We start from the raw sequence: 16,752 nt of genomic DNA, 5'->3' as shown, positions 1-16,752 counted from the left end.
TCAATTTCTTCTCTACCTCCAATGCCTTATGATTCTCGCAAATGATGCTGTCATCTGCCTTTACACTATTGCTTTTAATTTCCGCGTTGCATCTTTTTCTCGTGTGTAGACAGAGTTGTGTAACCTGTTCTTTCTGTCCTACTAAGACTATTACTGTATTCGGTGTTTTACATGGCTAGTGTGCCCTGTATAATGCCACCTAACCAACTGCTTTAGTCTTCCTTCTTTCTCAAACCTTTCTGTGTGTCATCAGGATTTTCTCGGAGCTTCCAGCTTTAGCTTTTTTCTTTCCTCTCCTTTCTTCTTCTTTTCCTTCTTTATTTTATTTTTTTTCCTTTCTTTACCCAGGCAAGAGGATGCTGTCACTATCAAACAGACTTTCCATTAACTAGTGTTCCATTCCATTCATATAGCTACAGCAAGTTTGATACATACCTCCATCTCATTTTTTTTTTTCCCCATCTCCTAAACCCTTAGAGTCATCCAACATCCCTGATCTCTTGTCTTATTCCTTCACAGCTTGTAAACTCACTATGTTGCTGCCCACTGTTGTACAAACATTTACATCATTGTCAAAAACTTTCATTTCTTCAAGTAAATCTAAGGCAAACTGTAATTTTTCCCTGCAACTTGTTTCTTGTTCTTCCTGCAATATGTAGCCTGGTTTTCCTAGTGCAGACCAGAAGAGACTTTCTTTGTTCCTTATGCCCCTTCTCCTCTGGATGCCTCTTGTATTTTCCAGCCTTGTTATTATCCTTCACTACCTTACTCCACTCATGTCAGTGTTGGATAGCCAAGGTGTATAAACATCCCTGAATAACTTAAATTATATAGGTTAAATACACATTATTACTCTGCCCTATTCCTTCATCTCTGTCAGAAACAATACTTGTCCTATGCTAACTGTATCATTACTTGACCTTTGGAGTTGGGGAGGTGGATGCATTCTAAAGGATAAAGGTTGCAATGAAAGTAAATTTGCTTTTAAAAGCATGCATGCAGAAGTGCTGCAACAGGATGGGAAGACAGTGAAGGAACGAATCTCTAGAACTACTTTCTGAATTTGTATGAGTCGAAGAAGGTTCTGGAAATTCAGAATACTACTAGTTAGGTATAGAAACAATGGTCATTATTAATGTAAGAGTGTAGGGGAGAGTAGCTCTTATGTTCTTATTGCTTGTGTGTCCAACTCAAACACTTGCAACTCCTTAGACTTTATATAGATGTTTGCCATAGTGCTTTGCACAAGATCTATCACAACCATATTAATCTTCAGGCCACTTTAAAAACTTTGTCTTTAAAGGTTTGACTAATTGTTGTCACAACATTATGAAAAACTGATAGTTTCTGTAATGCAGTCAAAAACTCAATCCACAAGTAGTTAAGTTTGCTATTATTTTATTAGACTTAGGCAAGGAAGACAATTCAAAAACATTCACTATGGTACGCTACTACGATCAGATAATACATTGGAAGTGGAGAAATTTGGCTGCGGGATGCCTCAAACCTTTGACATGTCAGTGTTGTGTTTTCAGAGGTTTGTGGGGTTTAGTCGGGCAGCCACTCAGCTGTGTGCTTTTGCCTTTAGCAGTAAAAAAAAAAACTTATTTTGCAATGTAGCTAGCAAGAGTTGGCAAAGAGTGAGAAGAAATAATTAATTTCTAAGCCAGAAAATGGATAAAGTGTAACAGATCTAAGTGCTATATGCAAGTGCTAAATCAGTGCAGTAATAAAAACTCAAGGATGAAAAAAAAGTGTTCTAGCAGGAAATCCTCTTGGTTATGCAGTTAACTGTGTAAAATCACAGAAGAGATGAAAACTTTATTAGTGTGGGTTATTGGGAAAAAAAAGGAGAGGCATAGCAAGTGATAGTGTCTGAGGCATCTAGTCTGGCTGTACATGGTTGGGGTACACTTGTGGGGTTGGCTGGGGATGTTATAGTGGCAAGCACTAATGCAGTGTCATGACATTGTTTTAGTGATATTTGGAACTTTTTCACTAGGAAGTAACAAAAAAGTATTTTCTATTTGCACAGATTTTTATTATCACACTCCTAAATATTTTCACATCATCTTTGGCAGGTGGTTTTCCCTCATCTTCCTCCCTTCCAGTTCCTCCCCACAGTCTTCTGTTGCCCCTCTTGTGCCTCCAAGCCCCCCCCTCCCTGCCACATACATGCCCCAGGCAGCCCCTCTCTCTACCCCATAATGCACATGACATTACTGCACCTCTTAGTGATTATGTATTCAATTATTTGTGTTAAAATATTATTGTGGGGTGGCAACGTTGGTATTGGCTGTGGGTAAGATTACTCACAAATCAGGTCTTTCCATGTATGGTTGAACGAATGAATCATATTCCAGGGTCAACTGTGTTCGTTGTAGGATACCCCACTGTATTGAATGTCTGTGACAGCAACAGTTAGAAATGTATGAAGAAGTAAGGGCTAGTAACAGTTGAAATATTTTCAACGTTGTCCATGCAGATGACTCATTTCTTGTCGCAATCAAAGGTGTGAAAATAAGTGCAGGAAGCAGCATTGTTATCAAAGGGGAAAATGAAAGAAAGAAACCATTACATTGATTGTGAAGTATCAGAAATTGTGTGAAGTTTGGATCTAGAAACCATGGTTGTTAATGAGGCAAGTGTTCCAGTAAAATAAAAAAACGGTAGTACTGGAAATATGAAAGCCCTGATTGTTGAAAGAAAAGACAAAGTCAAAGGGTAACCACAAAATAAAATTATGGCTTAGCAAGACCAAGATATATCAGTGATAGAAGTAATAGTTGCCTTTTTCTTCTGGATGTCTATTTATTTGGGAACAAGTAAGATTAGTGTTTGTTTCCTTTTCTTTTTTATATATTTTTTATGGATATTCACAGTCTTTTATCTTGGATTCAATGAGGTTAGTGTTTACCTTTCTTTTGCTATCATGTTCATTGCATAAGATTGAGGATGAGGTTGATCCTTCAGCTCAAGTAAATTTTGACTTTGTAATTTTTGTATTTGTTCTCCAGTTTAATGAGGTCGCAGAGTCATTTTGATCTTGTTTGTGTAACCCTCAACACCTGGCCTTGTATGCAACAGGATTGTACGCATGTTCTATAGTCAAAGATAGTTGACAGGTAGAGTTGATGCCTAACATCAACTTCTTAAGATGTAGAGCAGTGTCTCCCTGAATTTTCATCAACACTTAAGGAAGTAGATATGTATGTTTCCATGTTTTACTCATATTAAACAAGGAAGATTTGTTTTGAATTTGTGCTTGGACACCAGCGTTCACCCCAAGTAACATCTCGGTTTATGAATCATGTACTTGTACTCTTGTTGGCTTCATGGTGCCTGGAATTCTTACTATGGATAGTGTGTATTTACCTAGTTATGGTGTACGGGAGCGGAGCTATGCTCGTGCTGTCCCGTCTCTATAACTATTGTAATCCAACTTGGCGTTAAATTCATGAAATCGCATTTACATGGACCACATCTTTTTCCAGGCCGTTTCAGGCCTCCACCACACATCTTAATGGAAAGGTGTTCTTCTTTATGTCTCTTCTACAGGCTTCCTTTTCCACCTACCTTCCATGACCTCTTGATTCTCTTGTATCTCACATTATTAGATCTTCTTTGTCCAATTTTTCCATCCCACTCAGCACCCAATATACCACAATCAGATCTCCTCTCTCCCTCTTCTGTTCCAGTGTCAGTAGGTTGAGCTGCTTCAATCTTTCTTTGTATGTTAAGTCTCTTAGTCCTGGAACCAGTTTTGTCAATTTTTTCATCATATCCATATATTGAAAAGCAATTTTTTTGTTTCTCACCAGGTTGTATGTCTACAATTCTGTTTGTGTTTCTTATGCGACAAATTATATCTGATTCAGTAACTCCCAGGTGTATTCTCACATCCATGTAATATATTTCTTTTATGGAAGCATTTGATTGTCCATGTTTACTATACATACTCATGAGAAAGTCAACCCCTCCATGGTTATCTTCTTTGTCTTGACAGCTTTGACCTATATTTGCTGTTTTTGGGGTTGTGGTTTGAGGTATAAGACTGGATGCCATTCCTGACGACACACAACGGCACGTGATTATGATTATGAAACGGCTCAGTCGAGAAATAGACTTAAAGCCCCTAGAAAAGAAGTAATTGGAGTAGTAGTAGTAATACCTTAACCCACCAGAAAAGTAATATTCATGTCTAAGTCAACAGCATATAGCAAGACACTTATAAAGAAATTACTTGAATTTTACTCAGGTATATAAATCATAGTTATTTCAAGTCATAATATGAAACTGTGTCTGTGTATGAATTTACCTTATAAAAGAGGGGGGGATGAAATAGGGAAATACATCTGGTCAGAGTTCTAAATTTGATTGTCCGCTAGTCTGTAATTTGGCATTGAAGGTAAAGTTGCAAGTTGCTCATAGGTCCAGATTGAAAAGTTGATCAGATTGCAATTTGAATGATCTTTGAAATTATATCATAATCATTAGCCACTGCTAGTCCACTGTGGGACAAAGACCTTTCCCAAGATTTTCCTCTCATGTTAATGTCATCATCTTGCTCTGGCAAATGTTCGAATTTCATCCCTCCATCTTGTTTTCTGTCTGCCTTTACTTCTGCAGCTCTGGGTTGCCATTGTTACTTTGTATGTTCATCCATTATCAGTTCTCTGCAATAAATAACCTGCCCTAGTTCATTTCTTATTTTTAATAGTCATCCACCCATAAGCTCGGCAGACTCTTGTCGACCCATTCCAGAACGAGTGCCGAACACCCACATATAGGCCATACCTTCTTAAGTTAGGACAGATTGTATATCAAGGGATCATCTGTCAACCCCTTCTCACCAGACACCCAGCGGTTACGAGGGAGGCTAGGAAATTGAGTTTTGACGGGAAAGACGAACAAGATGAATGATGTGAAAACAATGCCACACTCACTTGGTTAAAACATCTGCAGCATTTGTTTGTTCACTTCCTATCTCCATGTTATACCCAGCATTTTACTCCATTCCTCTGTGTGCATTTAGGCTAACCAGTATATCATGGGGACATTTGTTTTTTAGCACGGCAGGATACACTGACTCCACACCTTTCTCTTTTAACCCGTAGCGTACCGCCTTATGTGATATAAAAGTGGCCCCCAGTACCGCACTGGGAGTAAAAAAGAAAATATTGGCTAAATCCCTTCAAAATGACAAGTCGACGCTCTGTACCTATATGAGCGTCTAAATGTGCATGGGACCATCCTTTCAATTGCAATTAATTACGGTAATTTGCAAACGCGTCTGGGGAGGGATTCACAAACATACTCACTAACTACGAACAAACAACTACGCACTATTGATTTAGCGACTGACATTATCTTCAGATTCACAAAGCAAACCTTAGATTGTAGTTAGAGGCAGCTAGGCCACTGATTGGTTGATGACGTCATTGGCCTTGCAGCGAATCACAGATGGATGGATGAATGGATGAGGAGGAGGGAGGTCTGGCAATCTCCTGGCCAGGCGTCGGTGTTACCAAAGAAATGGGCTTTTCCTACTCGCAAAGTTATATTTCAAGTTGAAAAATGCGATTTATAAGCATTTATATGTAAATATGATGATATTGTTAGTGTTTGCTACTACTACGAGGCAGTAGTTATTTAACAACAAATTTAGCGTCACTCAGCGCGACGAAAAGCTTTGTGAATCTGTGTGGTAACTCGTGACGTCATCAATTAGTTCATTGTTATTACCGCAAGAGCTTTGTGAATCTCAATTTTGTTGTTGAGGCCCAAAACTACGCACTAATGCTTTGTGAATCCCGCCGCTGACGCGTAAACGGTATATAATTGCAAATTGCTTTTAACGCGTGAGACGTATCAATGGTACTCTACGGGTTAAGGGGGAGGGGGAGATTACTATTCATTTTATTGCTTGCTATATTTCTAAGAGTGTTTCATCCCATTCCTATTCTCCTGGTACCCTTTTTATGGGGCGGGTTTGGACTGATTGGGTGTCCTAGATATATGTATGCCTCTACGCTCTCAAGTGTTGCATTCTCAATCAATATTTGTTGCCCTGCTAACTGGTTATTAAACATTACCTTTATTTTCTTTATATTTACTTTTAGACAAGCTTTCAGACTGCATCATCAGTCATCAATCATTTATAATGTTTATGGGGTAAGAAAAAAAATTGAAATCGTTTTCTTGTGTGGGTAAAAATTTACTAAAAGCAATTTGTCATTATGTAGCCTAAAGGAAGGATATGATTAGTGTTGCCATATTGTGAGCCTTTCTTTTCTTACACTGGAACAGACTTGATTGTAAGGGAATGAGAAACGGTAAGGGATTCTTGTCCACATCATCATCATTCATTACTATTCCATTGCATGAGAGGCCTTTTCCAATATATATTTCTCTCTCTCTCTCTCTCTCTCTCTCTCTCTCTCTCTCTCTCTCTCTCCTTCAACTAACAAAGATATATATATTTTTTACTTATTTTCCTTGTTCGTTTTGCCAGGTGTCAACTCTAGGAGGGCCGATTCAAGGTTTTCCACCTCACCCAACCCCAGCCCCCAGTCATCCGAACCCTTCCACTACTATTGACGGGTGGAATCAGAACGACGCTCAGGTAAGGCCAGTCATATATTCTGCTGCGTAGCCTCCTTTTGGTTCATGTAGCAGAAGTTAGTTAGGACTTGCCGAAACTTGATTTATCCCTCCTATGTATCTACTATCACCTCCTCTCCCTTTCTGTTTCACCACCTAACTCTATATCAGGTTTATTTTTGTGTTTATTGAGTTATTTAGCACTACTCATGTTATTTTTCCTTAGTGTTACCCCCTCTTTTCTCTCCCTCCACCTCTCGCTGTTTCTCTTTAATTTGTGTGCCATTGTTTAACCCCTGTCCCTCTGACACTAGCTCGCTTGTTACTAAAACTAAAAACTACTGAATGTATTTATAGTGTTACATGTATACGCCTCAGGACCTTCCTCCGTATTCACTCCAAAATGGTAAGTCGAGGATAGACCCATTGGATGTGTACTGTAAGTTAAATGGTAATCATCTGTATGAGTTGAGGGGTTTTCATCTTATTTTGGGAGGGGAAAGTGAGAGTTAGATGGATAAATGGTTGTGGTGTGTAAATGGGTGAATGTTTCTGCTAAAAGGAAATTTTGTCGGAAGCCGTACATTATCAACAGTATAGGGTATAAAATGTCTGTGTGTAGATTCTCATGTAATGGTGAGCTGATATTGTTAGATATTGGCAAGTGTTCCGTAAGGGTCGCTAGGATTGTGAAAGTGTCTGGCTGACTGTTGTGAGAAAGGATTGATGTGCATTGTGTTGAGTCAAGGTGTATTTTATCTTGATCTGAGTTGGTTCAGGAAAGTTTTATGAGGGGTAATGTGGTGATGCATATTACTAACACTGAAGTTTATCTTGGGGTATGTCTTGTTGATGTAGACCGTGTGACTATGTTTTATGAATTTTGCACTGTGAGTCACCTCAGAGCTGTGCGTTAGGCATCACAGCATTGTAGGGATGCCTGGGGTGCCAGGCTGTATGGTGGCAGGAATCTGATGAATGTGTTGTGATTCAGGCTCAGTGCGGTGTTGAAGCGCAAGAAGTGCAGGCAGTCATAACTGTACGATCTTGAACTTTCCCCCACAAAATTTCATATTAAATTCCTTAGGATCAGTTTATGACTCGCAGTCAAACCTTGGTTTACGAGTGCCTTAGTTAACGAGTGTTTTGATTTACGAGCAAAAAATATCATAAAACATGCCTTGGTTTATGAGCAGTGACTTGGTATACGAGCATCCTGTTTGTATAAATCATTTATTTTTAATTTTTTTATAAATATAATTTGTTGCCACCTCAAGGGTGGAAACACGGGCTATATGGAGGCCGTCAGGGTCAAATGCATACGTCCCTCTGAGGAGGGACCACAGACCCTTGCCAGGTGAGGCCTCATGAAGGGGAGGGGAGGATGCCAATAGACCGACTATCTGCTGACGTTAGCCTAGCCAACCAAGTCGGCCTTTCGACGAGGACTGGAGTGTTTTTTTGTACAAGTCGAAGACCTGAGCATGGGTTCCCTTTGCTGCAAGACAAGAGTGCTCAGAGAGGAAGACAATGGGAATAGTCTCAGCTAGGATTGCCACCTTTAGCTATAAAAAAATAAAAAATAAAAAAAATAAAAAAAATAAGAAACACAACATCCCATTCTCCAATACAGAACGAATCCATATTTCAAGGAACGGGTGGAAACCCTAAAAATTCTCTAGCCTGCCATGACTGAGCTGCTGCTGGTGAATGCAGGAGGAAGGGGGGAGGGACGTTACATCGCATATTTTACATGTATTTCAGGCCGACATTTGACAAACATTTTATGGACTGTTTTTTTGTTTCACCGAAAAATGCGCTCACTATAGTTTTAAAATCCTGAATTTAATCTGCTTAATTATTCAGACAGCCAAATATGGAACAAATGGTATTCCATATTTTAAGGAAAGGGTGACATGTTGGCAACCCTGGTCTCAGTCCGCGTTGTAAACTCTAAGAGATAATACCCGTGCACTCGTGTACGATTGCATTTGTGCTTTGGTGTGCGATCTAGTGTTTTCAGCACTGCAGTGTGTGTTCTTTGTGCTTTAACAATGTCCCCCAGAAAGATGGTTAAAAGTGATGGTGCTGCAAAGAAGAAAACAGGAATGGCAGATACTATGCTCACAACAGGAAAGGGGTGCAAGCCTCGGCAGCTTGTATGCCCTCCTGGACATGACTGGCTCCGGTTCACCCTCTTTCTCGTATGATACGTTGGGTTAGCTTCACATTTGTGGTCGAACATAATTCCAGTGCCTCAAGAATAGGGAAACTGTGGCTGCTAAGCCCCAGTGCGAAGCCTACACCTCGAGCAAAGTTAGCAGTTGCGGGGGTCTCCATAACAACCGTCACACATTGATTTGTGTTTTATATCATTTATTATTGCTATCAGTTAGTAAAATTACTTTAATTCTGGACAAAATAACATGTAAAATGATTTTTATATAAATATTTCTTTAGATATGGGATGCATTAATGGGATTTACATTAATTTCAATGGGGAAATTTGTTTTGGTTTATGAGTGTTTTGGTGTGTGAGCAAAATTCCGGAAGGAATTAAACTCGTAAACCGAGGTATGACTGTATCCGCAATTGTCGGCACAAGGACAAGATCACTATTCCTCTGTCCAACAATGCGACTTATGTTTATTAAACTTTTAATTTACTTTATATTTATCAGCTTGTCTGTATTGTCTCACAAGGTAAAGTCTGGGGCATTTGCCAAGCTGCCTGTAGCCACGGTGCTCATCTCTGGCTCATTACCCCTAAACCTGTGGCGGGTAATAATCCATTACCCTGTGATCCTATTTAAATCTATTATAATAATGCTATTGTGTAGAATGGTATAAGATGTTAAAAGACTTTTATGATTTGTGGTAAGTGTTAAGCAAAAAATTTGCTGTGAACTTCCCTTGCCATGCAGTATTACTGCCGATAATAACATTGAGTATTTAAAAGTGAAATGGTAGTGTACATCACTGTCAGTGACAGAGATGGCTGCAGTCTGCTACCCAGCAAGGACTGGGGAAAAAAAAAAAAAAAAAAAAACAAAAAAAAGGTAGAGGCACAATGCACTGAGAGAGCATTTTGCACATCAAAACAAATGAAGGGAATAGTTATTTTAGAAACTAAAATTTCATCAGATATAAACTGATGTTTTGTCAGAATTTTGCCTTATAGGACTTGTTCAAATGTTAGAAACACCCAATTTATTAAATGAATAGAAATTTGTCAATCATTGTTCATTTAGTTGAGTGGACAGTGTGTTCAATATTATATGCCAGATTTTGTAATATGTATGGGCATTAGGCCTCCTCATATACACTTCCTAACTACTCCGCTGCTGTTGAAACGTTACAGTAAAGCAGAGGAAGTGATTAGAGGCAGGAAACATGTTGAGAAATGTGTACTCCCATTTAGGCAGTTCTTAGAGGACAGGAAGCGAGTGGAGATGAGAATATATTTTCGAAAATGTACTCCTATCTAGGTGGTTAATAGAGGACAGGAAGCGAGTGGAGATGAGAACATATTTTTGAAAATGTACTCCTATCTAGGTGGTTAATAGAGGACAGGAAGTGAGTGGAGATGAGAACATATTTTTGAAAATGTACTCCTTTAGGGTTTTGTGAAAGTTACAGTAGACAGGAAGCAAGGAAGCCTTGATTTGATAGGTGATCCCGGACTGTTATCACCCACCGGATGAAGCACGTGCCACTAACTTTGCACAGTCAACTACTTCAGTAGACATCACTGTTGTATTGTGATGGCCGTTGACTGCAATGGTGAAGTAAGAGTTAGTAAAGCTCTGTTTCACCTTATAGAATGCTTAGTTGGCATCAAGATCGAAAGGTCACCCTTTGTTCCCCCAATTTCTTTGAGAATGCTTTTTTTTATTTTTTTTATTTTTTTATTTACTGCAAATCAGATAGATTTAACCTGTTAGCTGTGACAAACCTACATTGCGGCTTTAACAGCGCCTCACTGCCTTCATCTAATGAGCATAATCACATCATAAATATGCAACTCTATCGGAAAAAAAAATCTTTTTAGTGGCTGCATAAAACTGAGATGAATTTGATGATATACGTTTTAACTCATTTTGGTCTGGTAAGTTTAAGGGCTGGTAATTCGCATAGAAAGGACTCTTGTCCACACATATTCCGCAGCTAGAGGGTTAATAAGTGACATCTATCCCTCGTTTAGCTCTGAAAACACCATTTTACTTGGTTATTACGCACTAATTGTTACACAAACAATTCTTTAAGTGAGGAGACAGTTGAAGGAGAAGGGAGGCCTCACAGCCACACAGTTGCCACACGGAATTGGGCACCACACTATGGGCAAATCAAGATGACACAGCCACCTGCCACTTAGTAATTCATGTTTTGACTGGTTTTGGGGGTAGATTTAATTTGAATATTTTAGGGGTGCCACATTGTTGGATCTGCAGCAGTAAATTTTGAGTACGTAGATGATTTGCACAGACTCCTCTACCAATTGACATTTTTGTAGGTGGATGTAGGATCACAGCCTACTTCTGTGTTTATTCCGCTACCTTCATGTTTACATTGGCAATAGTCTTGTTCTTACTTGAACAGTTGTTAAATGATGCAGAATTGCTAAAATACATTCATGGTATACTGTGAGAGTATGATAGCTGAAAATATTCAGTGAAGTTCTGGAAAATAGTGTAAACCCATGTAAAATTCCCAGGAGTAACTAGATTCTGAGGAGATTATATATCCAGCTGTAACTTAATAGTGATATGAGGCGTCCGGAGGTAAAGGGGCGACTTCACCAAAACCTATTTTCGAGTAAATAGCATTTCAAAGTTTAGCAATGTGTTCTGCACTTTCCTCTTGACTTACCAAGTTATTGTTTGTATTCATTTTAATGGTATGGCCTAGCTATATAATAAGATTTTATATATTTTTTTTATGGAAAGAAATCAATTTTGTTGCTAAATTTTTATACCCCAATTTGGAGATTGGTTATGATAATCGGAATATCCATATTGTATATGGATTTTTAAAATCTGTCGTTCACCTAAACTATGGTATGAACCATTTCATTTTAAACCAAAATGCTGATTTTTTTATAATTTTTTATAATAATAATGCGAGGAGTCCTGAGGACAGTGTTTACTTCCTGGGCTTTAGCTCAGACGCTCCGCTCGGTGGGCTGTGTGGCCTCTGTTTGGCTGAGCAGTGGGTAGCACGGGAAAACCAGCTCCTCATTGGTTCTCATGCTGCTGGCCTCTTTACCTCCAACAACCACTACATGATAATAAGGAATTCTTGTTTGCACTTATTGCTAGTACACCCTCGATTCTCTTGTCATAAGGGTCAGTATACTGTGTACTGTTTTTGGAAATCATAGAAAATGCGTGTGCCTATCGCATGGTACACTTAACTAATAATGGCAGATTTGGCGATGTTGCCCCTTTAACTCCGGACGCCTCATATATGATTTAAAACTTAATTATAGTGAGACATCCAAGCAATATAATCCACAACAGTAAGATTTTATTAACATGAAGATGCCTGCCTCACTTCACCTTCCATCATGAATCACAAATTTCATGCTGGGTGTGTGTCCATGGCTTGGCTGTGGATGTGGATGTGGGTGTGAGTGTGAGGTGTGCATGGGTTGTACTCTTAAGTCTGTGATTCGGTTTCCAGTACTAAAGATGGATAATTGATGGTGGTATTCTCTTTATTTTCAGAAGGGGATTAAGAGGAAAGCAGATGCAATGAACCCAATGATTGGCAACTCTAATTTAGATGCATTTTCACCTGGGCTAGGAGAAAAGATGGGGAAGATATCTTCTCGGAGAGAGTCAGGCAGACAAATCAAGAAGGTAAACAAGGATTTACCAGATTCTCAGGTAAATATTAGAGTGATTCTTCTGATATATATCTGAGTCTCGGTTTTAAGCTTTGTTTGTTATTTTAGGGATTTTTTATTATTTCTGCCCGTATGCCTGATGAAAATACTGAATTTAAATGCAACGGTTTGTTGAGTTGGCCCTCATTGAAGGGTATGATAAGAATACCTTATCTAAAGTAAAAGCCTTTTTTACTTATTTATTTACTTATTTACTTGTTTATTTATTTGCATCATGGCATATAGCAGAAGTTTTTTTTTCCCACTTAGTATTACAATCAATTAAAGTTCTAAAGGTTACTTACACATGGAAGTCTGTAAGTATCTTGATAAATTTATGGAAACTTCCTGTGCAAAAAATTAGAATGGTATATGAACCATTGATTCACCATTCAGCTTTGCATGCCCTTTGATTTCAAATAAATAATTCTGGATGTTTTGAGATGGGTAATTCTTTTTGTTGGAATGGAACAGTGACTATCTTGGTAACCTAAACGTTGTTGTTTGCTCTTTGAATGTACCTTAGCTGGTGTGGATATTTAGAATGGAGTTTGAAGGAAATAAAGAACAGGAGTAAGAATGAGGGCTATCATAAACATTAGAAGTGCAAACATGAATGATGCCATAGCAAGTATAACTGTGCAAAGTCAGTATGATAGATATCAGAGGAGCTAGGAAACACTTGGCTTAGACTGAGTACAATGAACCCTTTAACCAGACCTGACTTATGTAGCAGCTTAATGAAGGGACACCAAGAAGTTAAATTCAGTTGCCACGTTTTGAACTTAATGTAAAGGAAATTATTATTATCATTATTATTTATTTATTTATTTATTTATTTTTTTTAAGATTTTTTAACAAGTTAGGTAAGCACTTGGCTTCAAGCTGTCTAAAAACAGAGGCAGAGGCTGAAGGGAACTGCACACTTTTTTGAACTGAAAAAGAAGAAAACTTTTTACGTCAGTGTGATTAAACAATATTTTCCCCGTCAAATATTGATATGTTTCATGTGGGACTCCATCCCTTTGCAGTAGTCCCTGTTTTCTATGTTACGTTTTATTCAGTTTCATTCTGACTTTTTCAACTAAAATATAAATAGTGGAAATGTACATTGGTAATATCTGGCATCTTTTTCTATGGGGGAAGTGTAAGAGACCTACAGAAAAACTTGCTGCTCAGAGAGGTCATGATATGCCAGACTAACATCAAAGGCACCTAAGAGAAGAGAGAAGAGAAAGCATGAGACCAAAGCGATGACCACTCTCCAGACAACTTCACTAGAACTTGGCGATTCGTATGCTGTGCATTATGATGCCCTCACCTCCGAGTGGCTAATATCCTATTTAGGAGGGGACCGGGGGCTTTTATCAATGCTATGATACAAATAAATATTCCTGAGCATCCTTTATTAATTATATCCCACATTAGATCCTCTTATGTCACGCATACAAACAAGTTAGTTTTCATAAGCCTGCTTCTGGCAGTGAATATCAACTAGTTTAAAAAATGATCTTCACAGACCCATGGAAGGGGTGAAGATTTTTTATATACTTTTGTGGATTATGCCAATTTTTATTGTGTGGTTATTCACAATTTAATTTGTTAGTTTTTTTATGAAGCAACCACACATTAGTGAAAGATCTGTTTGATAAGGCTGTATTAAACTTTTAATTTACTTAATAATACATCTTGAAACATAGTGAGGAAAAGAAGTTCTTTGAAGCAGGAATTTTTTTCTTGAAAACTAATCAACATTTATTTTAGTCATGATATAATCACAAAATCCCTCCACCTAACATTTTGAATGAGCAAAATCAGTAAAAGATGACTGTACCTGGTAAAAAGTGTGCAGTCCCTTGAAGATGGCAGGCAGCCTTTGGCAAAAAATAGCTCTGCTTATTGATTAAGAGTGAAAGAGAAATAGATCAATTGGCTGTGGCAAAGGAAATACTTAGTAATCAGTAATCAACAAGGAAGGGCAAAGTCAACAGCTCATAGATCATGAATAGTAGTATAAATGTCTCACTGAGGCCAAACTGGGAGATGGTAGTGATGGAAGGGTATTGGGATGGTCAGGATATAGTATTTGGAGGAAAGATAGATATACTAAATGTAATGGAGGAGTAATGATACTGACAAGCACAGAAGTGAGAGCATAAAGGATTGAGCTGGGAAAACTGGGGCAAAGGTACTGACTTTAGAAATCAATGGCAACCTTGGGGGCATACAAGTAGCTGCACATGGCCTCAGCGCTTATCTCCATTTCATTGGCCATTGAGCTTTTGATGGCTAAGAATCTATTACCCCAGGACACAGGGCAAATGTGACATACAGGTTAAGGGTTACCACAGTTTACTGCCCTCAGGTTTACCCAGGTACCCATTTAATGACCAATTCGAAAGGGAGAATGAACAGTTGAGTGAGCTGGACACCAACTTCCTCAGGCAGGGATCAAACCCACACCTGCAGGTTTATAGCTAGGCATTCAAACTGCTTCACCACAGAGAATAATATGCAGTTAAATGAGTGTTCATGGTGTAATCACGTCACCTGAAAAAGAAAACCGTACACAAGTTAAAAAGAGTACTGTGACCAGGAATAAAAATAATACAAAGCTAAGAGAACTGCAGTACAAAGAAACTACATAAATTGGAGCTGTGTTCATTGCAATAAAGAAGAGAGAAGGTGACTTGATTTTGATGTTCAGACTCATAAAGGATCTGAAGCCTGTAAACTGGGAAGACTTACTGGTGAATTAATTCGTGGAAAGACAAGGGGACATGAACAAATTGAGGAAAACAAGATTCAGAATGAATGTAGTTTGGCTTCCGTAGTAGAATCATTAATACTGAAAAGTCTGGATGCATAGATAGTTACCATCAGCCATGAATTTATAATAGTTTAATAAAAGCAGGTAGTTGGAGACAGGACAATACGAGTGTTGGCCAAATCTTTCATACAATAGCAGAGAAAGCACACCATTGACTAAATTGATAAATACTCCTCAGGCATGTGTTGAAATTTCTTAGGGCTAACAGTGTTTTGTTTTCCAGTCAAACATATAACAGCATGCGTTATATGGGAAATTGTAGAGAAATATTCAATTAATTATTTATCAATATCTTTAGTTGATTTTGGAAATTGCTAAGCCATTTATTTACCAGAATGCTGTAGTGCTATTAATATATTCTTGCTTTGCAGCCACAACACAGCACGAAGCCAAAGGGGAAGGTTTCAGAGTCCTTCAAAAACTGCAACGAAATTCTCAAAGAACTTTTTTCTAAAAAGCATTCGGTAAGTTTAAATGATCTCTTTCTTCATGATATAAATGAAAAAGTTATGATAAAATTTACAAGTGCAAGTACATTTTTATGTGGAAGTAGTGGTGGGGAGTCCCAAACCTCACATCAGCACAGTAACCAGTAATACACACTACCCTTCATTTCTTCCAGGGATATGCGTGGCCCTTCTATAAACCAGTTGATGCAGATCTCCTCGGGTTATCAGATTATCACGAGATCATCAAACATCCAATGGATTTAGGCACAGTCAAGGTAGAGTATCATACTTGCAGCTTTATGTAATGAGAGTAATGTTTATGTTAAGAAAGTTAAGTAAGTGTTTGTACAGTGAAGATTGGTCATAATAGTATTGGAAAGAATTACAGCATTTAGATACCTGAAAGTTGTAGCTCTGACTGTCTTGGAATTGGGTACAGCTGGCAAAGGCATCTTGTGTGAAGACAGGCTCCTGTTGAATAAGACTGATAAAGATGATTCAGGGGGTGAGAAACTTGCCTTATGAGGACAGACTGAAGCATTTAAATCTACACTAGAAAAGTGAAGGTTGCGAGGAGACCTGATCGAAGTCTATAAATGGATGAAGGGCTTCAATAAAGGGGATGTCAACAGGGTTTTGGTTGTAAAAGAACCAAGTAGGACACGTAGCAATGGTTTTAAGTTAAATAAATTCAAATTCAACAAAGACATAAGCAAGAATTGGTTTACCAATAGAGTGGTGGATAAATGGAACAGGCTTGGCAGCCATGTTGTGGGTGCCAATACCATAGATACATTCAGGAAGAGGTTGGATAAAGTCATGGATAGTGAGGTAAGGTGGGGTTAGGATTACAGGAGCTGCCTTGTATAGGCCAACTAGCCTCTTGCAGACTCCTTATGTTCTTATGTAAGATTGGGTGGCACAAGGAGTGATAACGTTTATGCTTTATGGATGAGAGGGCTGTAGGATTTCTGTGGAATGGGT

The 16,752-nt window shown here is 38.4% G+C and overlaps 1 protein-coding gene across 10 annotated transcripts in view; it reads left to right on the top strand.

Annotated features, from left to right (window-relative positions):
• Positions 1-16,752, top strand: part of LOC126981261 (bromodomain testis-specific protein-like) — a 54,415-nt gene that overhangs the window by 14,365 nt on the left and 23,298 nt on the right. For 8 of the 10 annotated variants that reach the window (XM_050832193.1, XM_050832160.1, XM_050832176.1 and 5 more), the window contains 4 exons: positions 6,515-6,625; positions 12,329-12,490; positions 15,691-15,783; positions 15,942-16,043. In XM_050832193.1, the coding sequence (XP_050688150.1) occupies positions 6,515-6,625; positions 12,329-12,490; positions 15,691-15,783; positions 15,942-16,043 (468 nt within the window). The remainder of the gene's footprint in view (positions 1-6,514; positions 6,626-12,328; positions 12,491-15,690; positions 15,784-15,941; positions 16,044-16,752) is intronic. The other 2 variants (XM_050832169.1, XM_050832185.1) reach the window with 2 other exon arrangements.

Source organism: Eriocheir sinensis, chromosome 4, assembly GCF_024679095.1.
Source record: "Eriocheir sinensis breed Jianghai 21 chromosome 4, ASM2467909v1, whole genome shotgun sequence".
Taxonomy (NCBI): domain Eukaryota; kingdom Metazoa; phylum Arthropoda; class Malacostraca; order Decapoda; family Varunidae; genus Eriocheir; species Eriocheir sinensis.
Note: the sequence above shows the minus strand (reverse complement) of the source record. Positions and strands in the feature narration are given on the sequence as shown.